Source organism: Myotis yumanensis, unplaced genomic scaffold (assembly GCF_028538775.1).
Source record: "Myotis yumanensis isolate MYYU_CA2020_CCGP unplaced genomic scaffold, mMyoYum1.0.hap1 SCAF_13, whole genome shotgun sequence".
Taxonomy (NCBI): domain Eukaryota; kingdom Metazoa; phylum Chordata; class Mammalia; order Chiroptera; family Vespertilionidae; genus Myotis; species Myotis yumanensis.
The window spans coordinates 7,402,838-7,422,216 of NW_027223764.1; the positions used below are offsets into that span (position 1 = coordinate 7,402,838).

At 53.7% G+C, this 19,379-nt stretch overlaps 1 protein-coding gene across 1 annotated transcript; it reads right to left on the minus strand.

Moving 5' to 3' along the window:
- Positions 1 to 3,662: 3,662 nt before the first annotated feature.
- KCNK18 (potassium two pore domain channel subfamily K member 18) lies at positions 3,663 to 13,253 on the minus strand. Its single transcript, XM_070433236.1, has 3 exons — positions 13,034 to 13,253; positions 9,924 to 10,052; positions 3,663 to 4,444 (listed from the first exon to the last, which is right to left on the minus strand). The coding sequence occupies exons 1-3, from the start codon at positions 13,251 to 13,253 to the stop codon at positions 3,663 to 3,665; spliced, it is 1,131 nt and encodes a 376-aa protein (XP_070289337.1).
- Positions 13,254 to 19,379: the final 6,126 nt, after the last annotated feature.

Consider the following 19,379-nt stretch of genomic DNA (forward strand, 5'->3'; position numbering starts at 1 on the left):
CTCTGTGCCTGGGCATCAGAAGTGCCCTCCTCAGGGCTGTACCTCCAGTGCCCGGCACACAGCACAGTGCTCGCTGACCCGTGGCTTGTGGATGAATAAATGAGTGAATAAGCAACCAGGCTCACCTGGCACTTGACAGGCCCCACCTGAACCCAGAGAAATGGGATCTCTGGGAGGCACACTCAAGACGGGGCGGGGATTCTTTCTCTTTAATATAAGCTTTTATTATTTTATTTTTAATATATTTTTATTGATGTCAGAGAGGAAGGGAGAGGGAGGGAGAGATAGAAACATCCATGATGAGGGAGAATCATGGATCGGCTGCCTCCTGCACTCCCCCTACGGGGGACTGAGCCCACAACCCGGGCATGTGCCCTTGACCAGAATTGAACCCAGGAGCCTTCAGTCCACAGGCTAACGCTCTATCCACTGAGCCAAACAGGGAGGGCAAGACTGGGGGCTTCTTAAAAGCCGCACACATGCCTCTCAAGTCAGAGCAGGAGGGAGAGGAAAGCCCAGTCAGCAGCCTCCCTGGCGTCTGGCTTGAGCCACTGGAAGGCTGGGCAGCTGCTGCCGAAGGTGCCCCACCTGGGCGGGGACTGACCAGGGCCAAGGGGAGGAGCAAGACCAGGGTCAAGGTCAGAGCTCGTCTTGGACAGTCAGTCAGAGGTGCCCGGACGCAGTCTTCAGTGTGGAGTCCTGGGCACCTGAGTGGGTGAGACCAACTGGAGGGAGTGGAGACAGGGAGGAAGCAATGGGCCGCAGGTGGAAGCCCTAGGGAGAGAGAGAGAGAGAGAGAGAGAGAGAGAGAGACAGAGAGAGAGAGAGAGCCCATCAGGCAAAGGGCTGCGTTGGAAGCCAGGAGAAGGTGACCACTGCAGGTTGGAAAGAATGCTTCCCACCTCCAGTCCAGGTGCGCTGGGCTGCAGTTGCCGGAGGGCCCCACCTGGGCGGGGACTGCGCATGCTCCCTGGGCCCCGTGGTGGAGACGCTCCAGATCAGCTGGGCTCCTTGCGGGCGTCCAGGCCTTCCCTCCCGCTCTCCCCCTTTCTGCCCCCCCGCAGGCGGGAGGGGTGCCAGGGGGAGCTGAGACGCACCTCATCCCCTCCCGGGACCGCTAGGACTTTAAAGCGCGCACAGAGCGGGGCGCTGGGCAGCACTTCTCTGGGACCCGCACAGGACGCGTGGAGGTAGGTACCCTCTTTACGCTCATCTGACTGACAGAGAAACCTGCCAAGGCTCAAGGAGGCCTGTCCCCCAGGCAGAGGCCTTCACACAGAGCCACACGGCCAGCCCCGGTCGGCACTGGGGCCCCGTCACAGCAGTGCAGCCAGCAGCCACACGGGCGCCAGGGCCCTGGGGGACCAGGTCCCCCCCAGTCACCACCCATCAAAGCAGCCGGCAGGGCACCCGAACCCCGAGGTCAGCAGGGCCAGGGGGCACTGCCCAGGCCAATCCTGTCCTCCCTGGAGAGGCCCAGGAGCAGGCCTCCACTGTCCAGGTCACCTGCAGAGCAGGGCCCCAAAGGCCGGCTCTGTCCCCACAGCCCTCCCAGGAGCAGGGGGCACCCCCACCCCTTCCTGGGAGAGCCGGCCTGTCCCTGGCCTCCCCTGAGAACCAGGTGAGAGTCACCTGGCAGCTTTAGACACAGCATCCAAGCCCAGCACCACCGCCACTCGCAGAGCCTCCAGCAGCACATCCCAGCGGGACAGGGCCTCTGTGCTCTGCATAAGGTTCTAGGTGTGTCTTGCAAGCTTCAGCCGGTCTACCCCCCAGCGGGAGGCCGGTGGGTCAGAGAAGGAAGGGACCCAGGTGAAGGGCGACACTGTGCAGTGGCTGGGACTCCAGTGGCCACATGGCCTTAGCTTGGCAGGGCAGGCGATTTGAAGGACAAGGAACAAGAGTAGGAAGCGCCCCTGGTGAGAACTGCTTGGAGGACTTGGGTCCCAGGTGCTGCTTCCCCACCATGTCCCAGCGGGGGCAGAGGCCCGAGGAGCCCTCCTCTAGGACCGCAGTGAGGACATAAGTCGGAGGTGTCCCCTCTCAGAGAGCCAGGGCGGGAGATATCCGCTCCCGGAGGGGCGGTGGCGGAGCCCCCCAGACACTGAAAAGCAGACGGGCCAGCGGCTGGCCCGGGTCCGTGCGGTCTGGCGGCTCCCCCTGGTGGCCACTCGGGGAAGTGCGGTCCTCGCCGCCAGACCTGTCACATCCTCTCCCAGGGCCCGGGGTCCCAGGAGTGACTCTGAGACAAGGACTGTGTGCATGTGGGTTACTTAGGGGTGATCTCAGAGCAGTGGGGAGATGAGACGGGGAGGTGAAGGGGGCCAATACAGGGTGTTCTCATGAGCAGCGGAGGCTCCAGGCAGCCGGGAACTCAGGGGGACGGGTGGTGGTGGTGGTGGTGGTGGGGTGGCGGGGGAGACAGCGTTCAATATGACCCAGGGTTACCCCAGGGGAGAGGCAAGAAGCTGGGTGCCATCAGTCATGGATTGAGGGCTGCTCCCAAAAGCCCTGACTCCTTGGCACTTCTAACCTGCCCTGTGAATGCCCAGCTTTAGGGGCCAGAGAAAGTCCTCGGGCAAAGGGAGCCGGAGTGCCAGGGCAGCTGGGAGGGCCATCTACAGCATCTGCCCACAGCCAGCTCATTCACGCGCCAGCTCATTCATGAATTGGCACAGGGTGAGTGCCAACGAGTGCCAGACCTCTTGTGTGCCCAGCCATTTGCTTAAGCATCAACACTTCCACATGCCAACTCGTTCAGGAGGTGCCAATCGCATCCCGCTGAGTGAGAACACTGTCTGCACAGACCCTGACAATGAGGACCTCTCCCGGGCCCCTGTGAACACGGGCGACAGCGCTGCTCAGCGGATGGGCGTATTTTACACGGGCTGGAATCGGCTGGTCTCGCCTGCATTCGCACAGCCACGTAAGAAAAGAGGCTGCTCAGATGAGCTCTGTTGCATCAAGGGCACACGGGGGGCAGCTCAGGAAGGTTTAATTCAGCACAAAGTACAACGTGCAAGAACAAAGGTGATTTTTTTCTCGTGGTGCAAGAAAACTGGTGACTTCTGTTAGGCGGTTTCATCTACATAAGGTGACGGTTTTTTTTTTTTAAAAAAAAGGGAGACAGGGGACACACTCTCCCTCCTGGGAGCATGCCCATGCCTTTCCTGTCCCCTTCTCCCTCCCTTCTTCCCCCATAGACATGCATCTCCTAAGCTCTAAGAGACCCCGAGAGGCTTGCAACCAGGGCAGCAATGGGCAGTGATATAGTTCATCCCGGGCAACCCCCAGGCCCCATTTCTCTAACTTCTTAGTGAGCCAAAGCAGGTCAGCCTGGGCTCATTTCCCCAGTCCTTTCTTATTTCACTGTCCCCAGCGTGAATAAGCAGCCTCTAAAATAAAAAAAATGAAGACAGGGAAATAAATTGGCCATTAGGGCCTGGTGGTCGTTTTTGTCTACTGTCCTGTTACATAGGGCACTGGCCCCCTTTCTGCAGGGCCTGGAGGCTAAAATCAGGGCCCCACGGTCTCAGATGACAGGCCGCAGGGCCACGCTTTAACTACACCGGCCCCGAAAGACCAGGCAAGCCACCCAGCTCGGCCCACACGTGCCACGTCGGGGGTCGGGGACGGCGGCGCCTTCCCGGCGTGGCGGGGTCCTAACACTTCCCTTTGGCGAAGAGCAGCATGAGCTGCTTGTACATGCGAATCAGCCTGTTCTGCACCAGCTTGAAAGCGATGCACACGATCTCCATCCCGACGATGATGTAGAGGGAGAAAAACAAGAAGAAGTGGGGGTGTTCCAAGGCGGTGTCCCCAAACCCGATGGTGGTCAGCGTGACGAAGCAGAAGTAGAAGGCGTCCTGGAAGTCCAGGTGCTGCTCCCAGGCGGGGAGGATGGCGGCTGCGCAGGAGATGTAGGCGAGCACCAGGAGGGCGATCACGGGCAGCGGCACGTCCAGCCGCTCCACCTGCCGGCCCACCTCGTCCAGGTTGCTGATGACGGAGTAGGAGAGTCTCCCCGACACCAGCTCGGGGCAGGAGTTACTCCTGGGCACAGCCCGCGGGGGCGGTTGCAGCGTGTTCTGTGTGTCTCCCGCCAGGAGCCCCTCGAGCAGCTCCGTGCTGTTGCTGGGGGCGGAGGGACACATGCCGGGTTTGGGGCCCGGGGGCTCCTGGGCACTGATGATGACCCTGGGGATGGTTGGGTCCATGGGCTTGGCGGCAGGCCTTCTCCGGCAGAGCAGTCGGGAGCACCATTTGGAGAGCGGAGGGCGGAGCGGGAGGAGCCCTTGGAACCGATTGTAGGACCTCGACAGGATGGTTGCTAGGATGTCGCCCGTGTCCGTGAGCACCAGGACCATCAGGGGGATGCCGAAGAGCGCGTAGAGCATGACCAGGTACTTGCCGAGCCTGGTGACGGGGTACACGTGGCTGTAACCTGCAAGAGGACACAGCCGGGCTGGTCACCTGGCCCCCCCGCCCCTCCCCGCCCCAAAAGGCGTTAAAGTGACCTCTGCCTTTCCCCTCCTTGGCGTGACCTTTGACACAATGTGTTTGCAAATATGCATCTTAAAACACTCATCCTCTTGTCTACATTAGGCCTGCTTTCGGGGGGAGTAGAGGGTTACAGCTTCTCTTTAGGAGACAGAGCAGGTCGTGTCCAGATGATTGACCTGGAGTGTCCTTGGCAGGGGACAAGCACGTGATTGGGAGTGAGCTGACCGCCTTTCACCCTGCCCTGGCCATTCCTGAGTGTCTGCGTGAGATGGACCAGCTCACCCAGAAGGACAGGATAAGCACAGGTAAGGGGGCGTGGATGGCCTTGCAATCATACCCACCACCCCCTTCCTCCTCCATGAAGGCACTGGTTTTTAAGGAGCCACTCTTGTCCTCACTGGAAGGTCTGGGCCTCTTGGTTTGTTTTTGTCTGTGTGTTAGGTGATTATTATGTGCCTTCAATGTGTACAGCAGTATGCATAGCATTCAGGACAGTAGGAAGTTGGAAAGTGAATAAAATGCAATTGCTGCCCTCAGAGCCATCGTGGTTTAGTGCACTAGACATGTTCACAAATGATGGGGAAGTGGTTAGGATCCAGCAGCTAGAACAGTGGTTCTCAACCTTCCTAATGCCGCGACCCTTTAATACAGTTCCTCATGTTGTGGTGACCCCCAACCATAAAATTATTTTCGTTGCTACTTCATAACTGTCATTTTGCTACTGTTATGAATCGTCATGTAAATATCTGATATGCAGGATGTATTTTCATTGTTACAAATTGAACATAATTAAAGCATAGTGATTAATCACAAAAACAATATGTAATGATATATGTGTTTTCCGATGGTCTTAGGCGACCCCTGTGAAAGGGTCGTTCGACCTCCAAAGGGGTCGCGACCCACAGGTTGAGAACCGCTGATCTAGAATCTTACCAATCTCAATTCAAATCCCAGCTCTGCCATTTACTAGAAAGTGACTTGACTGCTCACATTTTAAGGTTTCTTATCTGTAAACTAGAGGCTCAGTGCACGAAATTTCGTGCACTGGAGGGGGGTCCCTCAGCCCAGCCTGCACCCTCTCGCAGTCCAGGACCCTTCGCTCCACGCCCCCCCCGCAACCCCCTGCAGTGGAGGCAGGAGAGGCTCCTGCCACCTCCTCTGGGCTCGCCAGCTGTGAGCCCAGCTTCTGAGAGTGCACCGACCACCAGGGGGCAGCTCCTGTGGCATTGAGCTTCTGCCCCCTGATGGTCAGTGCGCATCATAGTGACTGGTCTTTCTGCCGTTCGGCCGATCTGAATATTAGGGTTTTATTATATAGGATGAGGACGACTATCCCTGCTTTGTCTATCAACTAGCCGGCAGGACTACATGGGGCCAGTCCCTGACACATAGTGGGCGACTGGAGAAGGCTGGCGTCCTCACCCTCAGGAGCTAACGTAGCTGCCTACTGAGCACTCACTGGGCTGGCGTCAGCCCACCTTCATACGTGGGCGTTGTTATCACCATTCACAGAGGGGGAACCTGAGGTCGGAGACATGAAGCAATGTGGCCAAGAGTGTACGTGTGATGAAGAGGGAGGTGGGAGTCACACCCCAGGGCTGCCAGGGCTCAGACTCCACTGGGTCAGGGGCACCAAGGGGGCGGAACCCTCCAACCAGCGAGAACAGATCATCCAAGCAAAGGGGCAGGTGGGCTGAGGCCTCCATGCTCTCCGGGACCCCCTCCTTCCCTCACCCTCACCCCCACCCTCATGTGTACAGCAGGGCAGGAGAGGGAGCCGCCAAACCCCACAGCACAAGTAGTTGGACCTTCTGCATGGGCGAACTCAGTGACCTCAACAAACAGGGAACGCTTTCGTCTTTAATGCCTGTGTTTAATTTTTGATGCCTTAAAGGAAGATTAATACAGGAAACCCAGCCCAATTATGTAAATTAATGTGAAGGTAATTGCCAGGCTGGCTGAGCCCCAGCTCCTCCGGGGCGGCAGTTCCTTGTGGCCAGCTCTGGGCCAGGCTCTGCCCTGTGGGAATGATCAGTTGCCCACTGCGCCAGGGTCCTGGGGGAGGGCCGTGGCCCGTGGTGGGTCTCAGCAGTCTGTGCCTGTTCCGGGGCATTCCAGGCCACCTGGCTGGTTCCAGAGGCTCCGTGTGATGGCAGGGCGGCTCGCTCTTTGTGTGTCTTCCTAGCGTGTGTGCACATGGAGTGCTGACTGCGTGCGCCGGGCACACGGTGAGCAGAGTGAATATGGAACCTCACCCCTCTGAGCTTCTGGTTTAGTGGAGGAGACAGATATGCGTCAAATTCCATACCCCACTCAGCAGGTATGGGATTCCAGATGGGGATCCAGGACAAGATGTACAAGAGCAGGCTGCTGCGTGACCTCACTCCTATGTGGAATCTAATTAACAAAATAAACTGATGAACAGAGTGGATCCAGAGACTTGGAAGCATGGAATAGAGGGGGGACTCTCGGAGGGAAGGCGGGGGAGGGTGGGTGGGTGGAAAGAGATCAACCCAAGACCTTGAATTCATATACAGTGGGGCCTTGACTTATGAGTGTCCCGACTAACGAGTTTTTCGAGATACGAGCCGTCTCTCGGCCGATTTTTTGCTTTGAGTTGCGAGCTAAAATTCGGGTTACGAGCCAGCTTCAGATACCCCACCGCTAGTTGGTGCAGCGAACGTCACAGTGAATGCCACAACATCAGCCCAGCATCATGTGTCTCACCCGTTCACTTTTTGATTTGACATACGAGTAATTTGAGTTACGAGCTCTGTCACGGAACGAATTAAGCTCGTAAGTCAAGGCCCCACTGTATGCATAACCCATGGACACAGACAATAGGGTGGTGGCCTGGGCTGGGGGCTGGGGCCGGCTGGAGGGGGTCAATGAGGGAAAAGAGGGGACATATGTAACACTTACAACAATAAAAAAAATTTTTTTTAAAGAGCAGGCTGTTGGGTGAGCAATTAAAACAAAGGCACCAGCCTGGATTCCACATTTACGGAGCACCTACTACATGCCAGGCTCTTGTGCCCAAGCTTGGGGGCTATACAAGGAACAGGCAGCGGTCATGCCCTCTGGGGGCTCCTGGTTGAGAGGAAAGGAGCTCGGCTCTCCTCCATTCCAGCAGGCCGCGGCCAGGTGTGTGCACCGGGCTCAGGACTGGGGAGTGCATTGGTTCCACCTCCCACCGGGTCCCGGGCTTGCTCCGTGTGGCAGGACTTGCTGGGAGGGTACTGAGGGTTCCCACTGCCTCCACTGCAGCAGCTCCCGCCCTCCCCTGAGGGACAGCCTCCCCTCCAGGCCTTGGTGAAAGCCCAGGACCGCTGAGGAGACCATGGTGGGTGGGGTCTAAGGGAGAGGGAGGACGGGCAGAGGTGGGTTGCGAATAGAATGGCCAACTGCCCCGCTTGCTCAGGACTGAGGGGTGTCCCAGAACATGGGACTTCTGGTGCTAAAACCAGTTCAGCCAGGGCAAAGGAGGCAGTTGAGTCTGGCCATGGAGGAGCGGGGAGAGAGACTCGAGCAGGAGGAGAGAGGAGGGGGAGGGAGCTCAGAGAGGCCCAGCCATGGCGACCCAGCGGAGGAGCCCAGGCCCTAGGTGTCAGGGGACCCACAGAGCCATCAGCCCAGAAGGATGTCAACAGCAGCCATGGGGGCCTATCGACAGGCCTCTCCCCTCTGTTTTCCAGGCAGCACAGGGCCCCCAGTTCCCAGGCACCCCGAGGAAAGTCAGGAGTTAAAACTCCCCATCCGCAAGTATGGAGACCCAGGGTCAGATTTTTTTCCTTTTAAAAGGAAAAAAAATGCTCATTTCTAGAGTCAAGTGCCTTTTGGAGTCAAAATTCCTTGCAATACAAAACCACCATTGTTACCACAGTTAATGGACATGGAACAGGGAAGTCAGGTGACCTGGCCAGGGTCAAACAGCCGACAGCCCACAAGGGTGTGTACCCCTCTCCCTAAGATCTCACCCACCCCCCTCCCCACACACACACACCCAACCTGCTCTCCTCGGCAAAGGTGGGCTTCGCACCTTATAAGTAAAGTCTGTGGCTGCCTTGGGTGGGACATGTTTATAACCCAGAATATATGCCATGCTAGAGAAAATACACCACAGAAACAAGTCTCAGAGAGCGCCCAGCCCCGACGAAGGGCCTGTATTGACTGCCCCACTTACCGGATGCTGAGCTGCATAATGGGAAATCAGATCATTTCTTCTAATGCATTTATATGTTCCACTAGGATCAGTCCCCTCCACTTAGACTGGGAGTATTTAATAGCTCGTCCACTTAACTTTCTAACCCAGGGGGCTGACCCAATTGGCAATGACCGGGGGCGGGGGGGGTTGGCCAGCTTCACACCTGTCAGGTGTCCCTTTCCCAGCATCAAGGCCAGGTGCATGGCAGGTGACCCAGAGACCCAGAGACCCAGGGCCGGCAGCGGCAATGCCAGCAGGGCCTTCAAACACCGTTATCGATTCTGGGCAGCGCAGAACTTTCCCCAACACCCTCTTCCAGTTGTCATTGCTGGACGGCCCCATGTCCTAATTGACTTACATCGTGGGTGATAGCATCACTTCCTGGGCATTTAAACCAAGCTAATGCATTTCCATCGCATCAGTGGTTCCCAGCCCGGAGTCCCGTTAGAATCACCCAAGGGCTCTGAGAAAGGCTGACGCCTGGGCCCGTCCCTAGAGATTCTGACTTGATTGGCGGGGGGAGGGTCCAGGCGCGGAGCTTGTGGAAGGTGGCCAGGTGATTCTAACGTGTGGCCAGGGCTGGCATCAGGTCAATGCTTCCCCACGTGAGCAGGCACCCGAATCGCCGTGAGAACTCAGTAAACACACTTTGCCGGGCCCCACGGCCCTACTTGCTGACTCAGAAGGTCTAGGATGGGCCCGAGAATTACCTTGAATTTCTAACACGTTCTTGGGTGATACCTGTGCTACTTACTGGTCCAGAGACTGCACCTTGGTAACCATTGTATTAGCTCAGTGGGTCTCAGCCGGGGGCAGTCTTGCCCCCCAAAGACATTTGTCAAAGCCTGGAGACTCTTTTGGTTGGTGAACTGGTGGGTACAGCAGAGGAAGAGGTAGAGGTAAGAGCCTCTGGTGGACAAGGGCCAGGGACGCTGCTAAACATCCCACAGTGCCCTGGGCACCCCCACAGCAAAGAGTCATCTGGTCCAACCGTCATAGTCAGTAGTGCCGAGGCTTAGAAATGATAAGATCAGTTAGATCAATCCCCTGAAGTTCTTGAGAGAAAAAAAACACACAAACTAAACCCCATATTCTCAGCCCCTTGCTCATCTCCGGGATCTTCCTTGTAGACACTGCTCCCTGTAACGGGTGTCCCCTCAAAGTGTTCCCAGCTCACTGCCGAGTGGGACAGAAAAAGCCTTGCCCTTGAACTTACCCACGGTGCTGATCACCGAGCAACAGAAGAAGAGCGAGCTCAGGAAGGACCAGTCTGCGGACCTGCTAGACCACTGGGGCTTCACCTTGGACAGCAGCTGCCGGAGGTCCATCTTCCTGTCTTCCATCCCTCGAGAAAGAGAGGACCAGAGTGAGGGAGAGGGCTCCGCCCTCCAAGACAGGGACCCCCGAGGTGCAGGGGAGTCTTCCCCAGGGACCAGTAGCGCCCCACCTCCCCCGCCCCTGTCATTTTAAAATATATATATTTTTTCATTGATTTCAGAGAGGAAGGGAGAGGGAGATAGTAACATCAGTGATGAGAGAATCATTGATCAGATGCCTCCTGCACGCCCCTCCACCAGGGATCGAGTCTGCAACCCGGGCATGTGCCTCGAATCGAACCGTGACCTCCTGGTTCATAGGTCGACTCTCAACCACTGAGCCATGCTGGCTGCTCCCGCCAACCCAGCCTTGAGGCCCCATCAACACCAACACTTGGCTCTCGGGGCCTTGCTTGCTAGTGTCTCTGCCGTTAGGTCCTGCTCGGGTTCCTGCAGGGAGCAGCCCAGGCTCGCGCCCGAGCTCAGCCACGGGATGCTGTGCAGCCGTGGAGGGCTTTCTGGGCTCTCCAGGCCTCCGTCTTCCACTGTGCAAAGGGGCACACACACTTCTGCCCTGTCTGTCACGGGATCTTGTAAACTGAAAGCAAAAGGCTTTTATGAAATGCAAGCTGTGCTATGGTCGCAACCTGCACTGCCTCCTGGAGGTCACTGAGCCGATGGAGTTTGGTGGTTGTACTGGGATCTGTGGGCACCAGCCACCTGAGGGTGTCTGGGATGCGTGGCAGAAGCAGGTTTGGGTCCAGCTGGCATGGCTCAGTGAACCAGGAGGTCACGGTTCGATTCCTGGTCAGGGCACATGCCCAGGTTGTGGGCTCGATCCCCAGTGTGGGATGTGCAGGATGCAGCTGATCAGTGATTCTCTCTCATCATTGATCTCTCTCTCTCTCTCTCTCTCTCTCTCTCTCTCTCTCTTCCTCTCTCCCTCTCCCTCTCCCTCTCCCTCTCCCTTTCCCTCTCTCTCTCCCTTCCTCCCTCTCCCTTCCTCTCTGAAATCAATATACATATTGAAGCAGGTTGGGGAGCCCTGGTTCTTCAAGGGGGTTTTCTGATGGTCCCTTTGGCCTGGCAGCCAGTGGGTTTGGGGGACCCCAGAAGTCACGTGCCAGACTCTGGGTGGTGGAAGAGGAAGCCACGGAGCCTGGCCCACAGCAGGAAGTCACTACTCACTTGAATGGGCACCAGCCTGGGAATCCAGGCACCTGCATTCCAGGTCCAGCTCTGACCCTGACCAGTTCCTATAGCTGCGGACAGGAAGCCTACTTCTCAGCCTCCGTTTCCCCAGCAGGGAGGCAGTAGGACATGGGGGTGGGGGTGGGAGGTGGGGAGAGCTCTGGCTCTGGAACCCAAATGCCTGGGGTTGAATCCCTGGCCCCATTTCCTAGTGTGGGACCTTGGGCAAGCCGCTTACCTCCCAGCGCCTCAGTTTCTTCATCTGAGAAAGGGGACAATTCATGCCCAGCCTCGAACTCACCCATGATTGCTCCAGCCATTGCTTCCTCATGGGGGTGGTGTAAGGGCTGAGTGTGCTATTGCATGGAGAGCGTTTGGCATGGGGTCTGCTCTTAGCCAGCCCGTTCTGAGGAGTTTAACCTCCATTGAAAGTCGGTACAAAGTGTGTCTGGACCAGCTCCGTGTTCCCACACCATTCTGTGCATCAGAATCACCTGGGGAACTTCTGAAACATTTGATTCTACCCGGCTGGTGTGGCTTAGTGTTTGAGTGTCGGCCCATGAACTAGGAGGTCATGGTTCAGTTCCTGGTCCGGGCACATGCCTGGGTTTCAGGCTCGATCCCCAGTAGGGAAGTGCAGGAGGCAGCCGGTCAATGTTTCTCTCTCATCGCTGTTTCTCTCTCTCTCCCTCTCCCTTTCCCTTCCTCTCTCTAAAATCAATAAAAAATATTAAAAAAAATAAGATTCTAGCCCGGCCCCAGAGGTCATGATTAAGTCGGTTTGGGGAAGCGCTGGGCATGTGCATTTTAGACAAGCCCCCTGGGTGGTCCCGGTCATGGCCAGGTGCGGAAAGCCCTGCCCTTGCTGACAGTCCCGAGCCGGCGATGGCTCGGTGTCCGAGCAGCAGCGCTGGCAGAAGTCACCTCCCGGTTGGCTCAGCAGGTGCGTGTCTGTCTGGTACAGGTGCAGAGAGGAGGGGTGGGAGGCCCCTCCACAGAGGGGAGACCCTGCCCCTGCAACCAACCTCTAGTCAGCCCCAGCCCAGAGGACCGGCCTCCAGTGGAAACCAGTGGCGAAATACAAGTGAAACCCAATCGGGACACAGACACAGTGCCTTCTGCCTTCCATCTCGTTTATCATCTTGTCTGCTTCCCATGGGTCCTTGGGATTGTGGGCCCCCCTCTGTCCAGCACTCTAGACCCAGAGAGGGCAGTGGCTCTGCCTGGGGCCACACAGCAAGCTGGGAGACTGGCGAGGAGGACTAGAACCAGGCCCTAAGGTCTTCCTACAGTCTCTCTCCTGGCCCTGAGTCCAACAACAGAAAAGACTGCTTGAAATAGAAAGCAGGAGAGTAGTGGGCAGGCTGCTATCTATCTGGTGCCCAATTTGGATTGTTCCTTGACTTCTAATCCCTGTAAATTGGATCATGGGTGGGGCAGGCATCGTTCTGAGGACCAGCCTAGGAACTCCTAGCCCCGGCTTCGTTACCTCCCCCCCACCCCCAACCTCACCTTATCTCTAGCAGCCCACCCTCCCCGGAGCCTGCTGGCCTGTGTGGGGCTGGGGCTGGGGCTGGGGCTGAGGCAGCGGGAAGGGAGCGTCTTTTCAGAGCAGCTACTGGGTGCTCAGTGCTTCTTTTACATTCTTCACGGCAACCCTAAGAGGCCATTATTCTCCCTATTGACAGGGGAGAAAACTGAGGCTCGGAGAGGGAAGCCACTGGCCTAAGGTCGCCCAGGAATGGGAGGCTCCATGCAGAGGGTCCCAGCCCCTCCACCCACAGAGAGAAGGCCCACCCTGCCCCGGTGAGCCACCTACCAGTTCTGTTGCATTTTAAAAGGCCACAGAGCTGCTCCAAGAAATCCTCAAACTCTGGGTCACCCGCCCCCAGGTCCCGGCCACCCTCAATGGCTGAGAAGAGCAGGGCGCCCAGCATCGCGTAGGTCACCAGGGAGCAGAGAAAGCAGAGGCGAGGGAGGAGTTTCTCCAGGGCCTCCTGGCAGCACCTCCTGGCCTGGGGCGGCCCTGCAGCCTCCATCTTCCCAGGAGCTCGCAGGACAGAGGTACGGGAGGAAGAGGCAGGATCGCCCAGGCCCCGCCGAGAGGAGGAGGAGGAGGAGGAGGGGCGGCAGTGCCCCGGGAATGGCCAGGCTCCAGCGCTAAGTGGATGGTGCATGCGCTTTTCCCCAGGACTCAGGAAGCGGCCGGCACTCCTTACGGTCAGTTCAACTGAGTAACTCGCCCCCAGCGCCCCCAATTACTATTGATCCACCGGGCAGCCGTGGGCCCAGCAGCCTGGCTGGCCCAGGAGCTGCCCCGCAGGGGCTCTGGGAGGAGGGCATGGTGGTTGCTTTGTGCTCTGGCCGGGCCCCTTTTCGAGGCTGCAGTTTGGACTTCCAGGGACCAAATCTGACTTTTCGTTTTTAATCCAGTGACTGTCCTTCCTAAGAGCTGTCTGCGGCGCCTGGTCCCGTGAGCAGGTAGTACTGATAGTGACTAGTGTGGCCGGAGCTTATCAAGGACCTTTCTTCTTTGTGGGTCAAATTATGGGTCCAGATCCCTCACTCCCCTGTAGCATACCCACCTTCCATGCCCTCTGCGTGGGCAGAGCAGACCTCCTTGCGCCTTCATGTTCGGCGGCCCACACGATCGCTCCAGCCAGTCGGGTGTTGGCAAAGTAAGCAGGCACTCGACATGTGCTTGTGCACTTGGACTTGCTCCCCTGGCCCGGGCTCCGCCATGAGGAAAGCGTGCCCGGATGGCAGATGTGAAGAGGTGTACGTGTTCAGACCCCCTCTCATGAAACGGTTTACGTGCAGCCTTGAGGAGCATGCTTTGTGACAGCCTCCAATTTCCCATCGTTCAGGCTTTGCCTCAGCTTCAAGCCCTCGCCTGGGGAGGCTCCTGATGAGTGACGGAGCAAGGCCAGGGCACATTCTGGGGCAGGATGTTGATCATGGGGGAGGCCGTGCGTGGTTAGGGCAGGAAGTATATGGGAACGCTCTGTACTTTCTGCTCCATTTTCCTAAAACTGCTCTAAAAATCGTCTAATTAAAAAAAGGAAAGCCTCACTAGATGGGTTTAACTCAGGGGTAGGCAAACTTTTTGACTCGAGGGCCACAGTGGGTTCTTAAACTGGACCGGAGGGCCGGAACAAAAGCATGGATGGAGTGTTTGTGTGAACTAATATAAATTCAAAGTAAACATCATTACATAAAAGGGTACGGTCTTTTTTTTTTTTTAGTTTTATTCATTTCAAACGGGCCGCATCTGGCCCGCGGGCCGTAGTTTGCCCATGGCTGGTTTAACTGAAGACTGGACACAACAGAAGATAGAAGTAATAAGCTCAAAGACAGGCGATAGTCCAGTCAAGATGAAGAGACATAAATAACATTTCTTACCAGAAAGAAAGACATAATGTGAAGCAGTGCTTTTAAAAAAAAAAAAAATTGGGACACCAGGCAACAAAGGACAGTGACCTATGAGAGAGGAGAACAAAAGAGCTGAACCCTAGGGTTGCCCAGGCCATTGCCTTCAGACAGTCCCCAGGTGGTGGCACGGGGATGGGGCCTCGAGGTGGAGCTGTGTGGAGTCTCTGAGTTGAGCAGAATGAGCTGAGAGTCAGGGAGACCAGTGCAGTTGGAATTATTAGGACAGAGAATACAAGAAGGAAGAGAGCTTCCCCAAGCAAGAACCCTGGAGGTCTAGAAAGGGTTCCCTCCCCCCACACTCCCCCCACAAAAAAGTCGTCAGCAGAGGACTGATTCACCATGCACGTGAGGAAACTATCAAAGGCCAGGAAGCTGTCCAAAAGGATTCCAGAGAATAATGCCTGGTTTTCACTTAGGGCTGGGAACAGTGTCTGCTCTCACCATTCAAACTTGAAAAAGAAAATTTAAAAGCCTAAAAATTCATAACTCTTAGGGCATTGGGTAGTGTACTCAGGAATGTCTTTAAAGATAATTGGCTGTTCAGACAAAATAATAACATTGCATATTATGGGGATTTATAAGATCCAAGTAACTGACATTTATAACGACTAAATGTATGACCAAAGTAAAATGTGTGCCAATAATAGCGCCAAGGCCAAGTGGGGGTGGGGGTGGAGATATACTCTTTTGATGTTCTTATTTTACATGTAAAGTGATATATCACTGGAAGGTAGACTGAAATAAATTAAAGGTGTAGATTATGAACCCTAAATCAGCCACTAAAATAATGAAAGCATTATACCAGTATCTAATAAGCCAACAGCGATAAAAAGAATAATAAAATACTCAATCCAAAATAAAGCATAAAAAGAGGAAACAAAGAAGAGACGAGGCAAATAATACATATTAAGATGACAGGCTTAAAGCTAACCATAACAATAACCACATTAAGTATATATGGTTTAAACATCCCAATTAAATGTAGATGAGAATGGAGGGGAAAAAGCAAGACCCAATTAGATGATATCAACAAGAAACACACTTTAAGCATAAAGACACAAATAGGTTAGGAGAATGAAGACAAGGAGAATGTTAACATGGGTCAAAAGAATGATTATGTTAATATCAAGTAAAGTAGGTTTCAGAGCAAAGAATATTACGGAGTTAATGAAGGCCATTTGATCATTGTAAATGGGTCAATTAACCAATCAATAAGACATAACAGTCTTAAATGGTTTTGCTCCTAATAGCAGAGCTTCAACATATAGGAGATTAAAAACTGATAAAATTTAAGGGAGAAATAAATCCACAATTATAGTTGCAAATTTCAATACACCTCTCTAAATACTGTATACTGGTAGGCAAAAATAATCAGGAAGGAAATAGTAGACTTGAACAGCACTACCGACCAAATTGACTAATTGACATTTGTAGAATGTTCTTCCCCAAAACTGCAGAATGTACATTCTCCTCAAGTGCCCATGGAAGGTCTATGTAGAGCAATCATATTCGGGGTCAGAAACCAAGTCTCAATGAATGAAAAAGGATCCACGTCATACAAAGAATGTTCTTTGATCACCATGAAATTAAATTAAAAATCAGTAACAGAAAGATATCTGGATAATCCCCAAATATTAGGAAACTAAATAACATACTTCCAAAACCCATGAGTCAAAGAAGAAATCACAGGGGAAATTAGAAAGCATTTCGAGCTGAATTAAATGAAGATACAACAGATCAGTTACTGTAGGACGCTGCCAAGGCCTTACTTAAGAGTTGCAATGGGCAGTTATGGGTTTTAAGTAGAAGAGTAACATGGTCAGATTTTTGTTTTTAAAAGATCCGTCTAGCAATTGAGTTTAGGAGGAGGCATGAAGTACAAAAGAGAAAGTAGGAAGTGGGACATGGCACCGACCAAATATTTCTTCAATCTGTATCGAGTGCCACCTCTGTGCAAAGCACTAAGATGCTGAGATGGTAACAGGGAACAAGACAGAGTCCCTGCCCTCCAGGAGCTTATGTGCTCGTGAGGGGAGAAAGAGAAAGAAATACATAAACCGGGTGTAAAATGTGGTAGAATGTTGGCAGGAGGGGGCGGGTGGGCGGAGATGTGGGAGGCAGCTTTAGTGAGGCGGGTCTGGGAAAGGCCTCTCTTCAAGTGACATCTAAGCTGGCCCCAGACTGATGAGAAGGAGGTAACGATGCAAAGATCCAGGGTAGGAGCTTTGGAAACAGACAGAATGGCGAATGCAGAAGCCCTGAGGTGGGCGAGGAAAATTTCCCGGTGTCTGGAGCACAGTGAACAAGGTAACGAGTGGAGAACAATGAGAATGGAGCAGCCATGGCCACCTGGTGTCGTCCCAATACACCAAGGTTGTGGGTTTGAGCCCTGGTCAGGGCGCATACAAGAAGCAACCAACGAATGCATGAATAAGTAGAACCACAAATTGATGTCTCTCTCTCTCTCATCAATAAATAGAAAAAACAAAAAAAGGATGGAGCAGGGGATGGGACAATCAGTAGGCCTTGCTGGCTGTGAACTGTATTCCAGGTGTAAGTGGAAATGTTTGGGGAATTTGGGGGTGAGAGGTGATGTGGTTGCTTTTCCCTCTAGAAAGGTCCCTCTGGCTTGCTGGAGAAGGCAAGGAGTCCAGGTGTCCAGGCAAGAGAGCAGGGGAGAGACTGAGAAGTCATGGGAGTCCAGATACCCTTTTGGAGGCAAACTTGCCAGTGAATAAGGGTAAATGTGAGGGCTAAGGAAGTCCAGACGGAAGAAGACTTATGCTAGAATAGTAGTGAGGGAGATAGAAATAGGTGGATTTAAGATTCTCTATTTCATCGATTCTAAGATTCACATGTTTTCCCACGTTTAAACTTCCATAAAATCAAGGTCCATTCTTCAGTCAGGAACATCTTTCCATGCTGTCAACCATGAAACAGCTGTGAGGTGGTTGCATGGTACACACATTTCAAGGACACTTCCTGTCAAGATTAAGAAAGTACCAGCAGCAACACGTTTTCATTTTGTTGTTGTTAATCCTTACCCAAGGATGTTTTTCTGTTGATCTTCTAGAGCAGTGATGGCGAACCTATGACACCTGTGTCAGAGGTGACACGTGAACTCATTTTTTTGGTTGATTTTTCTTTGTTAAATGGCATTTAAATATATAAAATAAATATCAAAAATATAAATCTTTGTTTTACTATGGTTGCAAATATCAAAAAATTTCTATATGTGACACGGCACCAGAGTTAAGTTAGGATTTTCCAAAATGCTGACACATTGAGCTCAAAAGGTTTGCCATCACTGTTCTAGAGAGAGTGGAAGAGAGAGGGAAAGATAGAAACATCGATTGGTTACCTCCTGCACGAGCCCTGACCAGGGCCTGGGCTGGGGAGGAGCCTGCAACCAAGGTACATGCCCTTGACCGGAATCGAACCCAGAACCCTTTGGTCCACAGGATAGGAGCTTTGGAAACAGACAGAATGATGGATGCAGAAGCCCTGAGGTGGGCATAAGCTTGATGCATCCGAGGTAGAGAAAAATACCCCGGTGTGTGGAGAACAGTGAGACTGGAGCAGCCGTGGCTCTAGCCATTGAGCCAAACAGGCTAGGGCCATTTTAGATTTGATAGGATGTAGATATCATAACATGTGGATATATGTGCAGGCAGAATGGATAGGACGTAACGATGGATTGAATGAGGGGTGAGGAAGAAGAGATCAAATCACAAGTCAGAAGGTCCCAATTCTGTGATGGAAGAGAAGTACATTTTGAAAGAGGGAAGTCAACTTTTTCTGGAAGTGAGTTTGGGGTTCCTGTAAGCCATGAAGGTAGAAATGTCAGGAGGCAGTTTGGTCTTTAGAGCGGCGCTGAGAAGAGAGAAGGAGGCTGGAGACCCATGTTTGGGCGGATGGTATATGTTGGAAACGAGACTTCCTAACAGGAATAGAATGAGCAGAGACGATAGATGGGCCATGGCTGAAAGCTGAGAAACTCCAACAGGCAGAGGGGAGCAGAGGAGACACCTGCAGAAGCCACTGAGGTTGGTCGGCCAGAGCAATGGGTAGAAAGGGTGGGGGCTGCCATCTCAGAAGCCAGGGGGATACCCCAGAGTAGTCTCCCCAGCCCAAGGCTGCTGACGGGTCAGGAAGATGCCAATGCATGTGTGACCAGCGCAGCGAAATGCCTGGAGGATCTCTGATGGCTGGAATGCAAGGGACTCTTCCTTTTTCTTTAACCTTTATTTTCTAATGTTCTATAGTTCTGTGATGTATTGATTATTTACCCAGAAAAACTAAAAAAGCTGCCCGGCCAGCATGGCTCAGTATTGAGCATTGATCTATGAACCAGAAGGTCACAATTCGATTCCCGGTCAAGGCACATGCCCGGGCTGTGGGCTTGATCCCCAGTGTGGGGCGTGCAGGAGGCAGCCGATCAATGATTCTCTCTCATCATTGATGTTTCTATCTCTCTCTCCTTCTCTCTTCCTCTCTGAAATAAGAAATATACATTTAAAAAAAAACACTAATAAAGCAAGAGCATATCTACCTTATGGGTGAGGCAATAGGTGTTCGGTAAATGTGAGTTTTCATCTCCAGACCTTCCGAGGTTTTGTATTCTGAGGCAAAGGCCTCGGAATGGTTTTGGAGAGGGACTGGGTTTCTCATAGCTCAACCGACAGGTAGGAAAGACCTCTGTGGTCAGAGGACAGGCCTTTGAGCCCTGAGAT

Coding starts and splice junctions, on each gene's coding strand:
- KCNK18 (XM_070433236.1), bottom strand. CDS start 13,253: ATGGAGGCTGCAGGGCCGCCCCAGGCCAGGAGGTGCTGCCAGGAGGCC. Junction 10,053..13,033: donor TTTAAAATGCAACAGAACTG/GTAGGTGGCTCA, acceptor CTCTTTCTCGAG/GGATGGAAGACAGGAAGATG. Junction 4,445..9,923: donor CTCGGTGATCAGCACCGTGG/GTAAGTTCAAGG, acceptor GTCCTCTTGCAG/GTTACAGCCACGTGTACCCC.